This window comes from Lingula anatina, chromosome 10 (genome assembly GCF_051362555.1).
Source record: "Lingula anatina isolate TDL-2025a chromosome 10, LinAna3.0, whole genome shotgun sequence".
NCBI classification, from domain to species: domain Eukaryota; kingdom Metazoa; phylum Brachiopoda; class Lingulata; order Lingulida; family Lingulidae; genus Lingula; species Lingula anatina.
The window spans coordinates 13,871,652-13,888,241 of NC_141776.1; the positions used below are offsets into that span (position 1 = coordinate 13,871,652).

At 34.9% G+C, this 16,590-nt stretch overlaps 2 protein-coding genes and 1 long non-coding RNA gene across 3 annotated transcripts in view; 2 read left to right on the top strand and 1 right to left on the bottom strand.

Moving 5' to 3' along the window:
• The window catches only part of LOC106168898 (uncharacterized), a 51,985-nt gene extending 39,135 nt beyond the window's left edge, over positions 1 to 12,850 (top strand). The window contains exons 15-23 of the mRNA XM_086997156.1: positions 292 to 428; positions 774 to 917; positions 1,493 to 1,581; positions 1,867 to 2,021; positions 9,415 to 9,491; positions 10,213 to 10,327; positions 10,606 to 10,782; positions 11,314 to 11,418; positions 11,750 to 12,850. Of these exons, the coding sequence (XP_086853282.1) occupies positions 292 to 428; positions 774 to 917; positions 1,493 to 1,581; positions 1,867 to 2,021; positions 9,415 to 9,491; positions 10,213 to 10,327; positions 10,606 to 10,782; positions 11,314 to 11,418; positions 11,750 to 11,964 (1,214 nt within the window). The 3' untranslated portion in view covers positions 11,965 to 12,850. The remainder of the gene's footprint in view (positions 1 to 291; positions 429 to 773; positions 918 to 1,492; positions 1,582 to 1,866; positions 2,022 to 9,414; positions 9,492 to 10,212; positions 10,328 to 10,605; positions 10,783 to 11,313; positions 11,419 to 11,749) is intronic.
• LOC147759638 (tripartite motif-containing protein 59-like) lies at positions 2,269 to 4,936 on the bottom strand. Its single transcript, XM_086997910.1, has one exon. It carries the CDS (start codon positions 4,845 to 4,847, stop codon positions 3,165 to 3,167), a length of 1,683 nt encoding a protein of 560 aa, XP_086854036.1. The 5' UTR covers positions 4,848 to 4,936; the 3' UTR covers positions 2,269 to 3,164.
• A 1,270-nt stretch (positions 12,851 to 14,120) lies between the features above and the next one.
• On the top strand, positions 14,121 to 16,031 carry LOC147759639 (uncharacterized). Its single transcript, XR_015331538.1, has 4 exons — positions 14,121 to 14,398; positions 14,765 to 14,856; positions 15,252 to 15,355; positions 15,539 to 16,031. It is a non-coding gene; the product is annotated as an uncharacterized LOC147759639 (long non-coding RNA).
• Positions 16,032 to 16,590: the final 559 nt, after the last annotated feature.

Sequence of the window (16,590 nt, forward strand, 5' to 3'; positions counted from 1 at the left end):
GCTGTAAAATGGTCAGTTTGAAAAAAAAAAGATACAGTGTTATTTGTCAATTTATGCTTCAGAGGTTTTATTTTGAAGATTGGGACAGTAATAGCATGCTTTCTGAACTAGAATCTTGTGCATGTGTTACAAGGCACTGGAATTGCATTTCAATTGACAAATGCCTTGTTACCCTTACAGCAAAGTGTTCTATATGTTAAGCAAGTTGTCTGATTGCTGGAGTAATATTTTACAATTACTTAATGAATGGTCTCTTTGTATCATCTTAGTTAACCATTAATTTTTTTACAGGAGCAGACATTATCTGTCAGGACATCCTTTCCTCTCCGCGCTCACCACATATTCTGGCAAATGTACTGTTGAAGGCCACACTTACATGGGGGGCTGCCAGTTTTACTGCAAGGGCAATGATTGACAGGTTACTAAAGGTGAGTTTGATGTGGGTCTGGTTCAAGGACATTTTTTTATTATTATTTTCATTTACTTAATATTTATTTATTTATTTATTTATTTATTTATTTATTATTTTGCGGGGTATTTTTTATATTAAAGTTATGTTTTTATTTTATTTATTTTTATTTTTTGCATGTTATTAATTTCTTATTTATTCATCAAGAACAAAGGTATGATATACAGTCCAAAGCGAATTCAGTAATTATACACTATACAGAAGTATTTATGTTAACAATCGACTTAATTGTTGCTTTAATGCCACTGTTTTCTTTCTGAATTTGATAAAATTGATGCAAAGATTTTCTTCTTCCTATCTCCAGCACCTAGAGAAAAAAGAGTCTGACATGACATCCCAGCTTTATGGCCATTGTGTCTTGGGAAGACCTCAAACTGAGCCTGTCTTGGCCACCTATGAACAGAGAACTCTCGAGCTGCTGTCGGTGCTGCATAAAAAAGACTACGTGGTTAGTGATCAGCACCATATTTGTATATAGTTCTTTGCACATCACATAGTAAAGCTGTGATAGGATCATACTGTGAACTTCTTCATCACCTTCAAGTTGAAACGTGTCTAATGAACATGTTGCATGATATCCCCATTTTCTCTTTTCCTTTCAGGTCAATTTCAGTTAAAGTTGTTATTTTGATAGTACATAATGTTCCATAATTTGTATTCTGTACTTTGTACTGACATACTTAATATGTAAATTTTAATGATCAAAGTATATGTTGGTTTGGAAGCCCTTATGTTTTGCTTTATTGTATGGGAAAAATTGACAAAAAATTGATTGTTGGGTCAATCTACTGGCTTTGTCACTCTTGTTTCTCATTAACAAAAAAATCGACTTCTTTGTGATTAGGAATCTGAATGCCCTTGCATATTTATTCATTTATTTAACAAAAATTCTTCTTGTTGTTTATTTTGCTGCATTTGTTTTATCTCATATATTTACTTACTTTTTTGCTAGGGTAATGTATCCATATAAAAATACTATTTCATAATTGTAATCATGATGATAATGGTTTTACTTGATTCCAGAATGACCTTCTTGGCCATGTGTCCAGCCTGGTATTGAAGGTGCTAATGTCAAAGAGTGGTCTCAGTCTGTCACAGAGACTAGGGCTAGTGTGAGTACATGGGAACTCTTTCCCTTTTTCTGATAAAAACTGTACAGTCAGCTTGTTATACATGGAAGATTTTCACTTAATTTCTTTTAAATAGTTTTAAGATTCACTTATTTTAATTCATTATCACATTCACACAGGATAATGGAATACTTGTCTAGTCAGATAGAGTATTTATTTATTTATTTTTAATTAATTATTTATTTATTATAAAATGTTTTTAAGATGCACACATAATAACTGAGTTGTTTCAGCTTCATTCAGTCGATCATGCCTGTTACTTTACAGCCGGGTATACACTGCCCTGTGTCGTATACAAGGTAATATGGAGTCCGCCAGAGTCTGGCTGTACTGGTGTATGTATAACAACACCCCAGGGTCCAGTACTGTGGCAGTGACCATGGCTGGAGTTTGGCCACACCTACTGACCAAGGCAGAGAAAGGTCAGTATATTTGTATATTACTTTTGTGTGAATGATGTTATGTACATATAACAATACTTCATAGGTCTCTGAGGCACATGTAGTGACCACGGCGTGAGTTTGAACAGGCATATTGACCATCCTTCAGTGTCTGCCTGTTAATTTATGTGTATATTGCCATTCCACATCAGCTAGCTATATAGTTTACCCTGAGAGAAGTAATAGATATAATGAATTAATTGAACAAAATAAGAAATTCAAATAATTTTTTTTAAGTTTATTGTTAATAAATATAAGTTATCTGTGTACATGAGCTCATTCACATCAGCAACTCAACATTAGACCAAGACCAGCACTACTCTGAAATGTCACTCTTGATAATAACTTTATTTCTGCAAACATTTGCACAATTTACATATCTATTTGAATGCTGTGTCAGAAATACAAACATGATTACAGAAGGACCCTATTTACAGCATTACACAAAAAACGTAATGAATCACGCGGGTAATTGTTATAATTATTCACTGAGAATTTTTTCCTTTATCCTCATATTGCTTACATATTGATAAATATTTCTTTTTTTACAAATTATTCCCATGCTGTAGGATTATGCCACTGACTTGTAATCAGACAATTAAGGCAGTTATATACAGCTGATCCATTTATGCAAAAGAGTTTTAACTTTCGGGCCATTTGGAGACCAATTGCAGATCAAGCACAAAAAAGTTTTGGCAGAAAAAAATTTATCTACTTGGTCACAGTCTCACTAGCATATAGCAGGCCCGTAGCCAGGGGGGTTCGGGGGCTTCGAAAAAACCGCCCTTTTTGCTGGGAAAAGGTCCACTCTGGGTAAAATCATCTAGGTACATGAAGTTTTTATGGGAAAAGGTCCACTTTTTCAAAAAACGAACCTATCTATCTATCTATCTATCTATCTATCTATCTATCTATATATATATATATATACATACACACACACTCATCAGTTGGTTATATTAATGACATATATATGAATGCACAATGTAATGGTTACATTTCTTTGAAGTGATACACATATATATAAATGCTAGCTAGACATGTCTTAATATGTTTCTCTAAGTTGATGGGCATATCAACAGTCATTGAATGTCTTTGTCTTGAATGTCTTTGTGATATGTTTCACTAGTCAACATACTTGTAGATAACAACTTGCCCATCTTTTCGGCCATGTACTAAACCATTCCTGTTCACAGCAATATGCCCCCCCTCAAATGGTAGTTTAAATATCTGTTTGAGCTCCATGTTATTGTCCAAAACAGCAAGCTCAGTTTCCGCTGAAGACTGCCCCACTAAAATCAAGATATGCCCATAGATATCTATAGCAACATCTCTTATACTCTTGCCTGTGCCTAGTAGTCTTTCCACATTTATTTCATATATTAATTGTACACCATCTGGTGCAAATACCACAACATTTGTTGAATTGAAACAGAAAATGTTATAATCTGGTGGATTGATGTAAAGACTAACTTTCTTTTCATTTGATGTAGAGCCTATTTTTGGAATGCACCTTAAAAGTTGGGGTACTGTTTTAATCTCAAAAATCATGACTTTATCTCCTTCTTCTGGATATATGTAAATACAACCTTGCATGTCCACTGCAAGACTACAAGGCCTACCCAGATTATCTCTCTTAATCACAGTGGAAATTTCTTCCTCTAAAAAACACCACCTCTTAACACAACACTCATCAATGACAAGTATGTCACCATGAGGTAAAACTGCCATGTCTTTGGGTTTGTGGAACCCTGTAATTACCTTGTTTGGTTCACCTTGTTCTGAGAAAACTTCAACCTTCCCCTCCTTCAGAACATAGACCTTGGTACTGCTGGCTATAATTCTTTTTATTTCATCATGTCTAGCATGCAGTGGTTTAATTGTCCCAACTGCTGTCAGTTTTTCCGCCAGTTTCTTTTCTATTTTCAATTCCCCCAACATCCTCTTTACTTGTGTATCAACATCCACCTCTGGTAGTGTTATTCTGGCCACACACCTAGAAATGATTGGAGTCACCCTGTCACTTGGTTCCAGGTGTTGAACTGTATGGGCATTGAGCATCATTTCAACATCTGTTGGTTGTTCTAACAAGCTGTCATACATCTTTTTTACCTGTTTTGCTTTATCTTCTTGTTCTTGAAGCATTTTCTGTTTGTGATCTATTTCATGTAATTCTGTATAGTGAATCTTTTGTATTCTATCGCATAACCAATCGCGTCTTCTCTCAATGGCTGTTTTAAATTTTTCTGCTAGTTCAATGATTAGTGCTTCTTGACGTTTGGTCTCAGTCTCAATTTCTGCTTTCTTCTCCTGCAATTCAGAAATTTCATTTTGAATGTCATGCAGTGTCTTATCTTGGGAATCGGCCATTTCTTGAAAACATTCTCTTCTCTCTTGTGCAGCCTCTTCTATGTTCACATAGTCATGACCTTTGTGTTGTTTCACCAGACATGTACTACATATTACTTCATTTTCTGTTTTGCAATACAGTTCTAGAAGTTTTTTTGGGTGACGTTTACAACAGATAGCTCTCTCATCAGCCACTTTGATACTGTTGACAAAATCTGTCATTCTCTTGAAGGGCACATCTTCTGCAAATGCGTTAAAACCCCCTTCTGGCACATTGATAATAGTTCTGCATATGGGACACTTCAGCCAAGTCTTTCCATCTGCAATTTTTGGTAGACAAGGAAGACAAAAATGATGTCTGCATGGTAGTCTACGTGTGCTTATATTTTCTTCCAAACAGACGCTGCATTTTAAGAATTCCTTGATGAATTTCTCCTTTAAGGTCTGATGACTTGTCATTTTTAAAGTCTGCGAAGTCTCTTGGATTTACCTTTTAGAGATGTCTCTTGAACTACGAAAGTGCCAAATCACCTGCTTTTTATATCATATCTACCTGCAGCATGGGTTATTCCTTTGGAAAGTCCCTGTGCAAAAACGGATTATTTTAGACTAATCAAAGCAACCAATGGGTTTGCTGTTAAGCAACAACGTAAACATGGCCTGAAACAAGTTAAGGTCTGTGGGAAAAACCAGTGTAGGATTGCCTTTTTATGTACAGACACAGATGTGTCTGTACATATTGCCATCACCTGCGTCTGTCGTCGCCGTCGTCGCCGATGCCGATGCCGTCGCCGATGCCGTCGCCGATGCCGGCGCCGTGCACTTTCAGCGTTAACACGATAAGTGGAAGAAAGTTTTACTTTTTGGCTTTATATTTACAGAGCTGATGAATATTCATAAAACCCAGGTCAAGTTCGAAAATCAGCATGATCGAGCCATTATTGTAGAAGTTATGCTGTTTTTTCACTTTTCAGCATATATACAACACTGTTAACACATTTCAAGGAAAACCGATAGGCCTGTTGTCATGAAACTCACAGGAGCAATCAATCTTACTAAAACGCAGGTCAAGTTCGAAAATCGGCACGATCGGGCCACTATTTTAGTAGTTATGCTGTTTTTTCACTTTTTAGCATATATGCAACACTGTAAACACAATATAAGAAAAACAGATAGGCCAATTGTCATTTAAACTCACAGGAGTGGTTAATCTTACTAAAATGCAGGTTGAGTTTGAAAATTAGCATAATTGGGCCATTATTTTAGAAGTTATGCTGTTTTTTCACATTTCCTTAGATTCAGTTCTAAGGCATGTTAACAGTTTCATTATTTAATTAATAAGAAATGTAAAAGTGTTTGTTTGACATTTTCTGCATCTTTACAACATTGTTAGTTGATTTCGTAAAAATGATGGTAAACTTGTTCTGGTGTATTGTGTAATAAAGTGTCAAAAATGGAATTAAACTCATATCATTGCAGTTTGTCAGATTCAATTATTCAGTATGTTTAGAAACTCAGAATGGAAGAAATTGGACATTTAACACTATTCTATTAATATTTTTCCCACCTCATCAATTTTCTTAGTTGATCATATATAAATGGCAGTAAATTGTTAATTTTGTTATATGTTAAAAAATTGTTAAAAATGGAAAAAAAACATTTCAGGACAGTGCTGTCTTGTCTACATTTTGGCATATTCAAGGTGTGACTTTGAAGTTCCTTGGGCCTGAAGACCTTTGCTAGGAACATTTTCTGAATATCCATGATACTAATATTTTATTATTAAAAATTGATGGTAATTATCCTGTTAAACATTATGTAATATTGCAACAAAATTTGAAGACACCCCTATTTTGGACACTGCTCCCATGATGACCATTTAAGGAAAACCATGTCACTTACTGTTCTCAAACTTACAGGAAGAAACAAGGGACTTAAATAAAGCTTCAGTGGGCAATGCAGTCTATTTGGTAAATTTTTTTGGCAGTTAATCAGTTTTTTGTGAAAATTTAATTTTTCACATATTGGCATTTTCAAGGTGTGACTTAGAACCTCCACGGGCTTGAAGACCCATGCTAGTCATATTTTCTGAAAATCCACGATACGTATATTTTATTATGAGGCCACCTGCGTCTGTCGTCGCCGTCGCCAATCATGTTGCCGTCACCGTCGCTGTGCACTTTCAGCGTTAACACCGTAAGTGGAAGATAGTTTTACTTTTTGGCTTTATATTTACAGAGCTGATGAGTATTCATAAAATGCAGGTTAAGTTCGAAAATAAGCATGATCGGGCCATTATTTTATAAGTTGTGCAGTTTTTTCACGTTTCCTCAGATTCAATTCTTAGGCATGTTAACAGTCTCATTATTTAACTAATAAGATTCGTAAAAGTGTTTGTTTGACATTTCCTGCATCTTTACAACATTGTTAGTTGATTATGTAAAAATGATGGTAAACTTCTTATTTTAGTAGTTATGCTGTTTTTTACACTTTTCAGCATATATGCAACACTGTAAACACAATATAAGAAAAACAGATGGGCCAATTGTCATGAAAGTCATAGGAGTGGTCAGTTTTGCTAAAATTCATGTTGATTTCGTAAACCAGCATAATCGTGCCAATATTTTTGAAGGTATTCTGTTTTTTCGCATTTCCTCAGATTCATTTCTTAGGCATGTTAACAGTCTCATTATTAAACTAATAAGATACGTAAAAGCGTTTGTTTGACATTTCCTGCATCTTTACAACATTGTTAGTTGATTTAGTAAAAATGATGGTAAACTTGTTATCATGTATTGTGTAAAAAAGTGTCAAAAATGGAAATAAACTCATATCATTGCAGTTTGTCAGATTTAATCATTCACTATGTTCAGAATCTCAGAATGGAGGAAATTGGACATTTAAGACTGTTCTATTGATATTTTTCCCATCTCATCAATTTTCTTAGTTGATCATATAAAAATGGCAGTAAACTGTTAATTTTGTTTTATGTTAAAAAATTGTTAAAAATGGGGAAAAAAACATTTCAGAACCGTGCTGTCTTGTCTTTATTTCCACGTAAGCAGTTGTATTGTTTTTTATGTCTTTAAACATTATGTAATATTATTTTATGCACTGTCATCATTTTTCAAAAATTGAGACTTTCATCATGTGAATTTGAACTCTCATGATCCTGAAACTGTAATCTTATTGAAGAGGTGGATTGAGACCATCTTCTGGGTCTTCCGGAAGACGGTCAGGTTATTAAGTTTATATTGACTGGTATCTATTTTTTTTTTCTGTTGGAAGACCATAAAAATGGGGGATGAATCAACATAGATACTTTGGAATACTATCAGAAAATATCTCTGGGTTCGCTCCTGTTATTGACCATGGTACCTGTTGTGCATGATTAGAATTCAGTGTTGACTGACAGTGCTATTAATTATAAGCAGTATTTATTATTGCATCAAAATTGACAAAATGACCTATTTTGCATCTTTATTTTCTGTTTTTTGTCTGTACATTTGACAGCTTTGCTGCCTTGTTCTTAGTTGCTTCCAAAAAAACAATGTTCTTAACTGAAAAGTGAAAGGCTAGGGAGAAAACCCACTGTATTTTTGAGTCAGATAACTTAAAAAGCAGTTAAAACATCGGTGCCAAATTTTTATTGGATGTATAATAATTTAAAGAAAATATATTCTTTTCAGATGACTGGTAGACAATGTATTTATTTCATGAAGCTTTTGTGAATCTGTAACCACCTTAAGTTAATGATAATGTGTCTATGTTTACCTTTACCCAGAACATAATTCACACAAAAACAATCTAATGTTTACTCGCTCTCTGCATGCTGTGGTCAATATAAATTTTTTGTTGATACGAGTGGAATACCATTCTTGTTGGTTATTGAGTTTTTACACATTGAAATGCTGAATTCAGTTCCATTTAAAAGCGAAATGTGTTATTGATCAGTGCATGAGTCAGGCAAACAGACGAAGTGATTTAAATGAAAGGAGCCAGTCCCACAGCATCTAGATGTCAGATTACCTCATTTTTACCTCTGCCAAAGAGTTTTTTTTTTTTTTTTTTTGGTTTCTGTCTGTCTGTCTGTAAGCAACATTACAGAAAAATTTATAAACTGATTTTGATGAAATTTTCTGGAACTGTCAGAAGTGGGCCAAGGAACAGACAATTAGTTTTTGGTGGTGATCCAGATCATTAATCAATCAATAATCAAAAATAAAAAACTAAATCATTATTAGAATAAACATTTAGGGGTGAAATGGCATTGGGTGGAGACTTTGCTGCCTTTGGCAGAGGTCTGCGCTCTCGGAGTGCTTTTCTAGTGTTATTTATCAAACACCACCCCTTTCCCATTGTCAGGCATTAGACTTCAGACTTAAAAGATTATTTCAAAAGACATTGTGTTTTGTGTAAACTTCAAGCATATGAATGCATGAATGAATTTTAATGCAGTTTTTGAGACTGGTTTAACTGCAGCACCATGTTTTTTATGCTTTAAGCAGATAATTGCTTTTAATATCATTATATTGGTTAATATTTAATTTGTTATTCACATTTAACAATACATTTGTAGTGTCATTTTCACCTGTTGATGTCCAAAATCATACGCTGATAGCGTTTATGCCTTTGCAACAAATCAACAACTGTACAATTGTAATGAGCTCATCCAATCAACTTAAAATAGAGTAGACTGGAGAACAATCACTCTTCATGCCTGCACCAGGCCTGACACATGATGATGATGATGATCAACGATGGTGTCCAAAAAGCAGCCAGTACTTCTTTAGTATGTCATTTGTTCACATTCAAAATATCATTTCTATGCTTTTAGGTATTTCTCTATGTTCTGCTATTTGTAACTACATGGTGGCATTTGGTTGGCACTTATGTCAAATTTTGGGCATTTGTAGCTAAAAGTTGGCTTCAGATGCATCTTTCATACAGTGACTTACGTAGTTAACATAATAATAAGGGTTCATATAATTAACGAAAATTGTCAGTAATCTTTGTTATTTTCCAGATGTGCCCTCTATCCTCAGTGTAATGGAGTATCTGGTGATGAAGACACTGGCTGTAGAACAACCCAAGCTGATCATGGTAAGGAACACGCCCAAATATTGTACCTTCATGGGCAGCTGTCACAGTCAGTGATGTTTTGTTAAAATTGGTTCCAATTTTGAAAATCAGGTAATTTGTACAAGAAGTGTTACACCTGGCTAAATTGTTCCCTGATGTTCCCTTAACTTCCCTTTAAATTATTCCCCTATGTTTCAAATTGTTAATGATACAAAAGGAGTTTTTTAAGTTTAATAGCAAAATCAACTGTAAAAAAATTAATTTCATTGTGCAGTTGGATAACAAAGTATAAATTTCAACTAGTCAAAGACTAGTATAGTAGTATTTTTTTTTTTTTTTTTTTTTTTTTTTTTTTTTTTTTGAGGGAGGGTGTGTACTTGTATGGCACTCCTACCTCTCCCTCAAGACTTTTTCAAAATATTTGGGGTGGGGACTTAATAAGGTGCCATCCTTTTCCTTCTCTTACTTAAAGTTGCCTTTCGTCAGCATAAAGATGAGCACCACATGTATAAATACCCTGCTTTCATGTATTTGTAGTTCTTCAACAGCTGTACCCCCCTCCTAACAAGCATTTTTTTCATCATTCTACATCCCTGACATTACATAATTATCTTTTTCCTACATATGCATTGCACATTGGACCAAGAAGTGATTAAAAGAACAGTGTTGAAGTTTTAAAAAAATTATTATTATTATCATGTGTATCGCACATTTTGTTGATCTTAAAATCATTTTCTTGCAGTGTATGACAGCACTGTGTAAGTGGACTCAGCCATCCCATGATGCAATGCAGCTGGGAAGAGATATCATAGGTCACGTCAGAAGAACAGCAGCCGAGGACAGAGAAAACAAACAGGGTGAATATTTTAGAAATTACTTACTAAGGATTAAAATTTAACCTGTATTGTAGTGAAGGGTAAAAAGAAGGGAAGCACATTAATTTTCTAAGTTGTTCAAATACATGAAAGAAAAATAAGAAAATAATAAAAGCAACATACTGAAATTTATTAAAACTGGGAGTTAGAAGTGATTTCTTATATCTGCCATCCTAAACAACTAAAAGACTGTCACTCATATTGACACAAAGGCCAGCAAGCAAGCCAAGTTTCTCCTCATGTCGGTCTTCATATTTCAGCCATCTTGTTTGAGCAGCAGAAGGCACTGGAGTTGTTATGTGTCCACGAGGGCTGGCAGTGGACCAATAACACACTGATCAGAGAGCTCCTGTGGCCAGAACTGCAGGAATGGGGAGTCCAGCAGCCTCCTACACCCAGCAGTAATATGGTGGTGGAGTTTGCTCTCAGGATGATGGGTGAGATCTGCTTCTCTCTCACTCTCTTAATTGATCTCTCTGTCTGAATCTCTGTGTTTTTTTTTTGTTTTTTTTTGTCTTATGACACCAACCTGTACATCAACCAGTTTCATTTGTTTATTGTTAACATTTGATTTTATTTCTTTCCTGCCTGTGTGTAAAATATGTTAACTTTGTTTACTAGTTTAAGTTTCACCTAATTTGCATTTTATCCATCTTTTCCACGCATTTCTATTTTTTTCTACCTTATCTGTTAATTAAGTCCGAGTTCCCCCGCTATGTCCATTGTGCTTTATTCACCTGCTTATCATAAAGATATTTTTATATTCAATCAGAAAAGTAATAGTATTATGTTTCCAAGTAAGACTAAATTTGTAGGAGTGACGGTGTTGATAGCTGTACAGTGATAGTGTGAAGTATGAAATGCACTGAAGGAAAAAAATGTAATAAGTTGATTTTATGGTATGAGTATCATAACAACTGTTACATATCATGTTATATTGGCTTATGTATACTTTTTCTCCCTGTCAGGCCTTGTAAGCTGTCACTGTCCACCAGAACATGCCTCCTCTGCACATGAGATCATGAAGACACTGTATACCTTCTTAAAGAGTGCTCAGCAGTCGGGTGGAGTGGGTACGTTTTATGTCATGTACACAGGAGCTAGCAGAAATGGGCAAACACAACTTGCTCTCTGGCTCCTTTTGTGTGTGTCTGTCACAAATAAAAGTGCAAATGTTCACACATTCTCTCTCTCTCTCTCTCTCTCTCACACACACACATTTGGCACTCTTTTTGTCACACACACACACACACACACACACAAACACACACACACAGGGCAGTGTAACAGGTGTTGCTATACATATAGTTGTCTCCTCTTTAATAATACCCATTCATGTCAAATTAAACTTAAATTAGATGCCTGTGCATGTCACTGATTTCCCCTCTGTTCTTTCCCTTCCAGTCAGCTGGTCCATACAGACAGCAGTATTCGAGTCGCTGCTGTACCTGGCCCCATTCTCTCCTGAGCTTGTCTCCACTGCCTGTAACTCCTGGGGGAAGGAAAACAAGGATCGGATGACAGAGGGAATGCTGGGAAAAGTGAGAGGTTTTTACCAGTGCTACATGAACAAGTGTCCAGTTTTAACACTACCGGATTTTGTGAAAGCAAGCTTATAGTGCTATGTCAGTAGACTTCTCTTGTACCCGAAAAAAGTGGAACGATCTCAATTTATTTGATTTCCATATTCAATTATTAATTTTTTATATTTGTAGTTTTGTTAAAGAAAATAACTGTAATTGAAGAACCATTTTTATAAGAAAGATAGTATTATTGGGATAATATGAATGATTGAGCTATAATTGAGCTATAGTGAGCTTAATTGTCTGGCACGCCCCCCTCGAGTAACTATTGACTTTTGTTAATTACCCCCTAGCAGCTTGAGTAAGCGTTCCAGACATTTAAGCTGGTTACACTAAAAGCGCTTTGGCGAGAAGCCCTGCTGAGTTGGATTGATCCAGCTTTTATGATGGGTTTATGGGAATGCTCCTATAGTGCGAGAATTTAGGGTTGATGTTGTCTCTTAAACTCTCAGTTTCAGAGATTAGCAGATACTCACCTCTAGGCAGGGAATCTATTCAGTGTGTACTAGGGAATTAAGCAACGTTTTTTATTGGCCATATTTGAACTGCAGAATTGTGTCCTGTTCCGAATGGGCTCTAGATGTCAATTTCTCTCTAGCTGTATGTATCCTGTCAGTGTAATTAGCAGTACATTAATCTGCTGCAAACTGCTTTCATGTAATATTTATGATTTTTCTTCTCCCAATGGACTATATTAGTAATACCATTAACCCATTTACTGCACAAACATCTCCAGTTGTACAGAGTGAAATGAATACTCAGTGGACAATATTGAATAATTCTCTGTGAGATCTCTACATATCACGGGCACATGTCTACACTTGTATGACTCTCCTCTCCCACAAGGTCAGCTCGGGCTTCATTCACATGCAATGTCTATTTTCTAAATTATTTTCTATTCGCGGTTTGCCTTATGATCACGGTCTGTGCCCTGAATATCCCGCGGTGTAATTACTGGCAGCGCGAGCCAGTTACTATAAGTTACTTTAAGTAACTGGCTCGCGCTGCCAGTAATTACGCCGCAGGATATTCAGGGCACAGACCATGATCATAAGATACCGCGAATAGAAAATAGATTTTTAGAAAATAGACTTTCCATGTGAACGAAGCCTAAGTAATTGCTACAGTTATAAAACTGTACTTTTAATATGTAAATATAATTGTATCATATAATGATAGTATTTAACAACTAGCTGTACATACCATTAAGTGGCAATTGCCATAAGCTTTTTTTGGTTGTAATTTTATGCCAAGAACTGACAGTTATAGTTATTATATAAAACCGTCTGCATGGGCAGCTTTGTGTAAAAATCAATTTCAATATATATTTTTTGAATCAGTGTGGCATTCATTGTGAATATTTAAGATGACCCTTTTCCAGTCACATTGTATATGTTCTTTTCTATAAATTATGTGCAATTGTTTGTATGTATTTTTTTTTCTTTAATAAAACATTGTCATAATTGTGTATGGTGTTTGTCACAGTCGTGGAGAATTTGCATTGCTTCAGTTGTGTCTCATTTGAAAGACATGAGGGTTCAAGTTAATTTTTTTCTTGAATTGTACCATGTTCAAATTTAACACACACACACGTGTCAACACTTGACATCGAAGTTTTTTCAAGAAGTGCAGTTTTATCTTTAAATACATAGTCAATAGATGTAAAAAAATTTAGTTATAATGATATCTTCAAAACTGTTATGTGTTACCTCATATCGCTAGACATGTGTAGATATATTTTGGTAAATAAGTACGCATTGTCCATGCCAGGAGATAATTTTTTGTGAGTAGTAAAGTATTTAACCGAAAATTTCAACTGGTGAGTTAAGAGCGCGTCCATGAGAAAGCCAGACAGATCGGTCAGAAGGCGGCAAGGTGGGGGTCAGCAGATTTTAATAATTTTTGGTGTGGTAAACCATCAACATGAAAGATATTGTGAGCCACTGGCTTTCTTATTTTGGATCATTAGTTTTAGAGATACGGGGGCAGTTCTTTTATTGGCAATTTTGCCAAAATATAGCATTTTTTAGCTCTTGAAAAGTTATAATTTTAAATATTCTTTTAAAAAATCATGTACATCATAAGGAATTATTTAGGTAAGCCACATGATAGGTTAAGGAAAGACCTTTAATACCCAGTACAGAATTTTCGAAAAGAAACTGTCATGACCACACAAGGATTATCTAGGGTACTAGGATTATCACCGGAGCAACTGTGGAGCAAATCACATCGTCTTTACAGTGTGAAAACATAATGCTTTCTTAATTTTATGAAGAACAAGCACTAGAGATGCTTAGGTACATCTCAGAAGGATTGGTGTGCACCAGAATATCACAAGAAATGACCATAGCAGCTGGTCGTCCTAAGAATGTAATGTTTATTTTTTTGTTGAACCACTTCAGACTGTTGTCAGGCTTGGGTTCCTCAATATATCCACCTCATCGATTTTCCTCTGGATGTTTGTTGTAAGGTAAGTGATCATATATATATATATATATATATATATATATATATATATATATATATATATATATAAACAGACAAAGTCGGTTCTGTCACTATTTCAGGTACTGTCTTCTATATGTAGTAATACCCTGGTCCCTGTTGTTGTTGGCCAGTGGTGGCATACATATACTAGAATCAGATACACTAAAAACTCAAACCAGTTTGAATAATAAGTTTGAATATTTTAAAGTTATATAAAGAATTAAAAGATGTACTTGTATATTTCAATTCATAGAATTTTACTTGATTTCTATTTCATGGTAAATATGTCTGCTGAAAAGAATCAACTGTGTATCTAACTTACGAAGTATGTTTGTGCATTAAATTCTAGGGCTTTGTTACATGTGTTATCATAACACAAACAGTTAAGGACAACTGAGCTTGTAGACAGCTTCATTAGAAATTTCTTACCCAGAATCAAAGGTATGTAACACATTCAGTTTCAAGTTTTGACATTTTAGGGGATGTTACTTGTGCCAGTTTTTTATGTTTTAGTTTCAGATTTATGTGTGTTTACAATGAAGTCGAAGTTAACCACCTAGCTTTATGTGACTTTGTAACACACTGTGCTTCAATTTTCAAGAGTACACTTGTACAACTAAAAGTACTTTAGTAAAATCAGGAAAACTTTGCAGTCCATTATGTTGTTCATGTTGCTTTGCAAGGGGGTGTGCCAGACAATTTAGCTGATTACAACGACTGATCCTGAGTGTGATACTCCGCTGAGATGGATTGATCCTGCTACGGTAGTTTCTATTCTGAACACAGTAAGCCTTTGTTGTTGTAAAACATTTATTGATGTTATGTTTATTTTTCAGATTTTACATCCTAGGCCTGGATGTGAACCTTGACCTGGACAATCTTACAGACAATAATAGAAGAGTCACCTGAAATTGCACAGGCAAATTCATCAGATTCAGATGTGAGCACCAACTCTGTCTTTCTATCATGAAATTTTTGGTAGCTACATCATGCATATTTGATTTCATTTTCAATAATTGTTTTTACTTGTGCAATATGTTTGATCAGTATATTATTTAGTCATTGTTTTTATACAGCAATTAACATAAGTTTTAAATATGTTTAATACATTTTCTTTTGACAGCCTGTCCTGCCATCTTCAGGTAGACGCAGTAGTGGATATCCTGGCAAACCTTAATTGGACTTAGAGCCACCTTGGGACAATCCCCCACAACAAATGTGCATCTTAGGCTTGGCAATCTCAGTCAGTTTTGTAGGAAAGGAGGATTGGCACCATTGAATTGACAAATATTGACAATTGACAGTTTAGTCACACTAAACTATAGTGGCATGTTGCTTCAAGTTACCACACTTATTCTAAGATTGCTGAATTATCATTACTGTAGGAGACCCTGGGTCTCTCAACCAGAAGAAGAAACTTGGGGATCAATCAGTTATAAGATTAAAATCTGTGGAACACTAACCATCACTGTTGTGTTCAGTATATGGAAAAGATGACAGTGATATTGGAACCTTGGAGATTCATAACTTGATTTCACTCCTGTGAAAAGTAACTGCTTTGTTCTTTTACTGTCCAATTGATAATATGAAAATAAAGTACTCCTCCTGTCATTGTATGTTGCTGACTCTGTTTTAATTTTCTTTATAGAAAAAGAATATAGATATCAAGATATCACATGTATTTACAAAGCCTATGAATCATTTGAAAGGAAAAAGAATGGTTAAAAAATGCAATATAAATCATTTCAAGTGGATTAATTAGTGTTGCACTTGAGAAAACTGATAAAAAGAGACAGTCATTCCCTTTTACCTTTAGAAAAATCCTTTGTAATTTTTTTCTCTATTGCTCCCTGAAAATAAGGTATATACACAATGCTGATGACATTGGATGTGCACAGTAATAACTCATTAAATGGGGGAGGGGGGGTTGAATAACTTGTCACTAAAAATTTTAATTTATTCAGAAGTTGTATGGCTCTGTTTGAAAAGAATATTATTTGAGCAATCCTGTATTACAGATCTCAAAAAAAAAAAACCCTGCAAAAATGGGCCTCTTGATTATTTTGAAGAATTAGGGTAACTGTATTTTGGACAGAATTGATGGCAGCCATCTTGTATTTATAAAAATTTGATAGATTTGCCCTTATCAAAGCATAGTTTGAATTCCTGGCTATT

Excerpts from the sequence above, each read along its gene's own strand:
- LOC147759638 (XM_086997910.1), bottom strand. The coding sequence starts at position 4,847 with ATGACAAGTCATCAGACCTTAAAGGAGAAATTCATCAAGGAATTCTTA.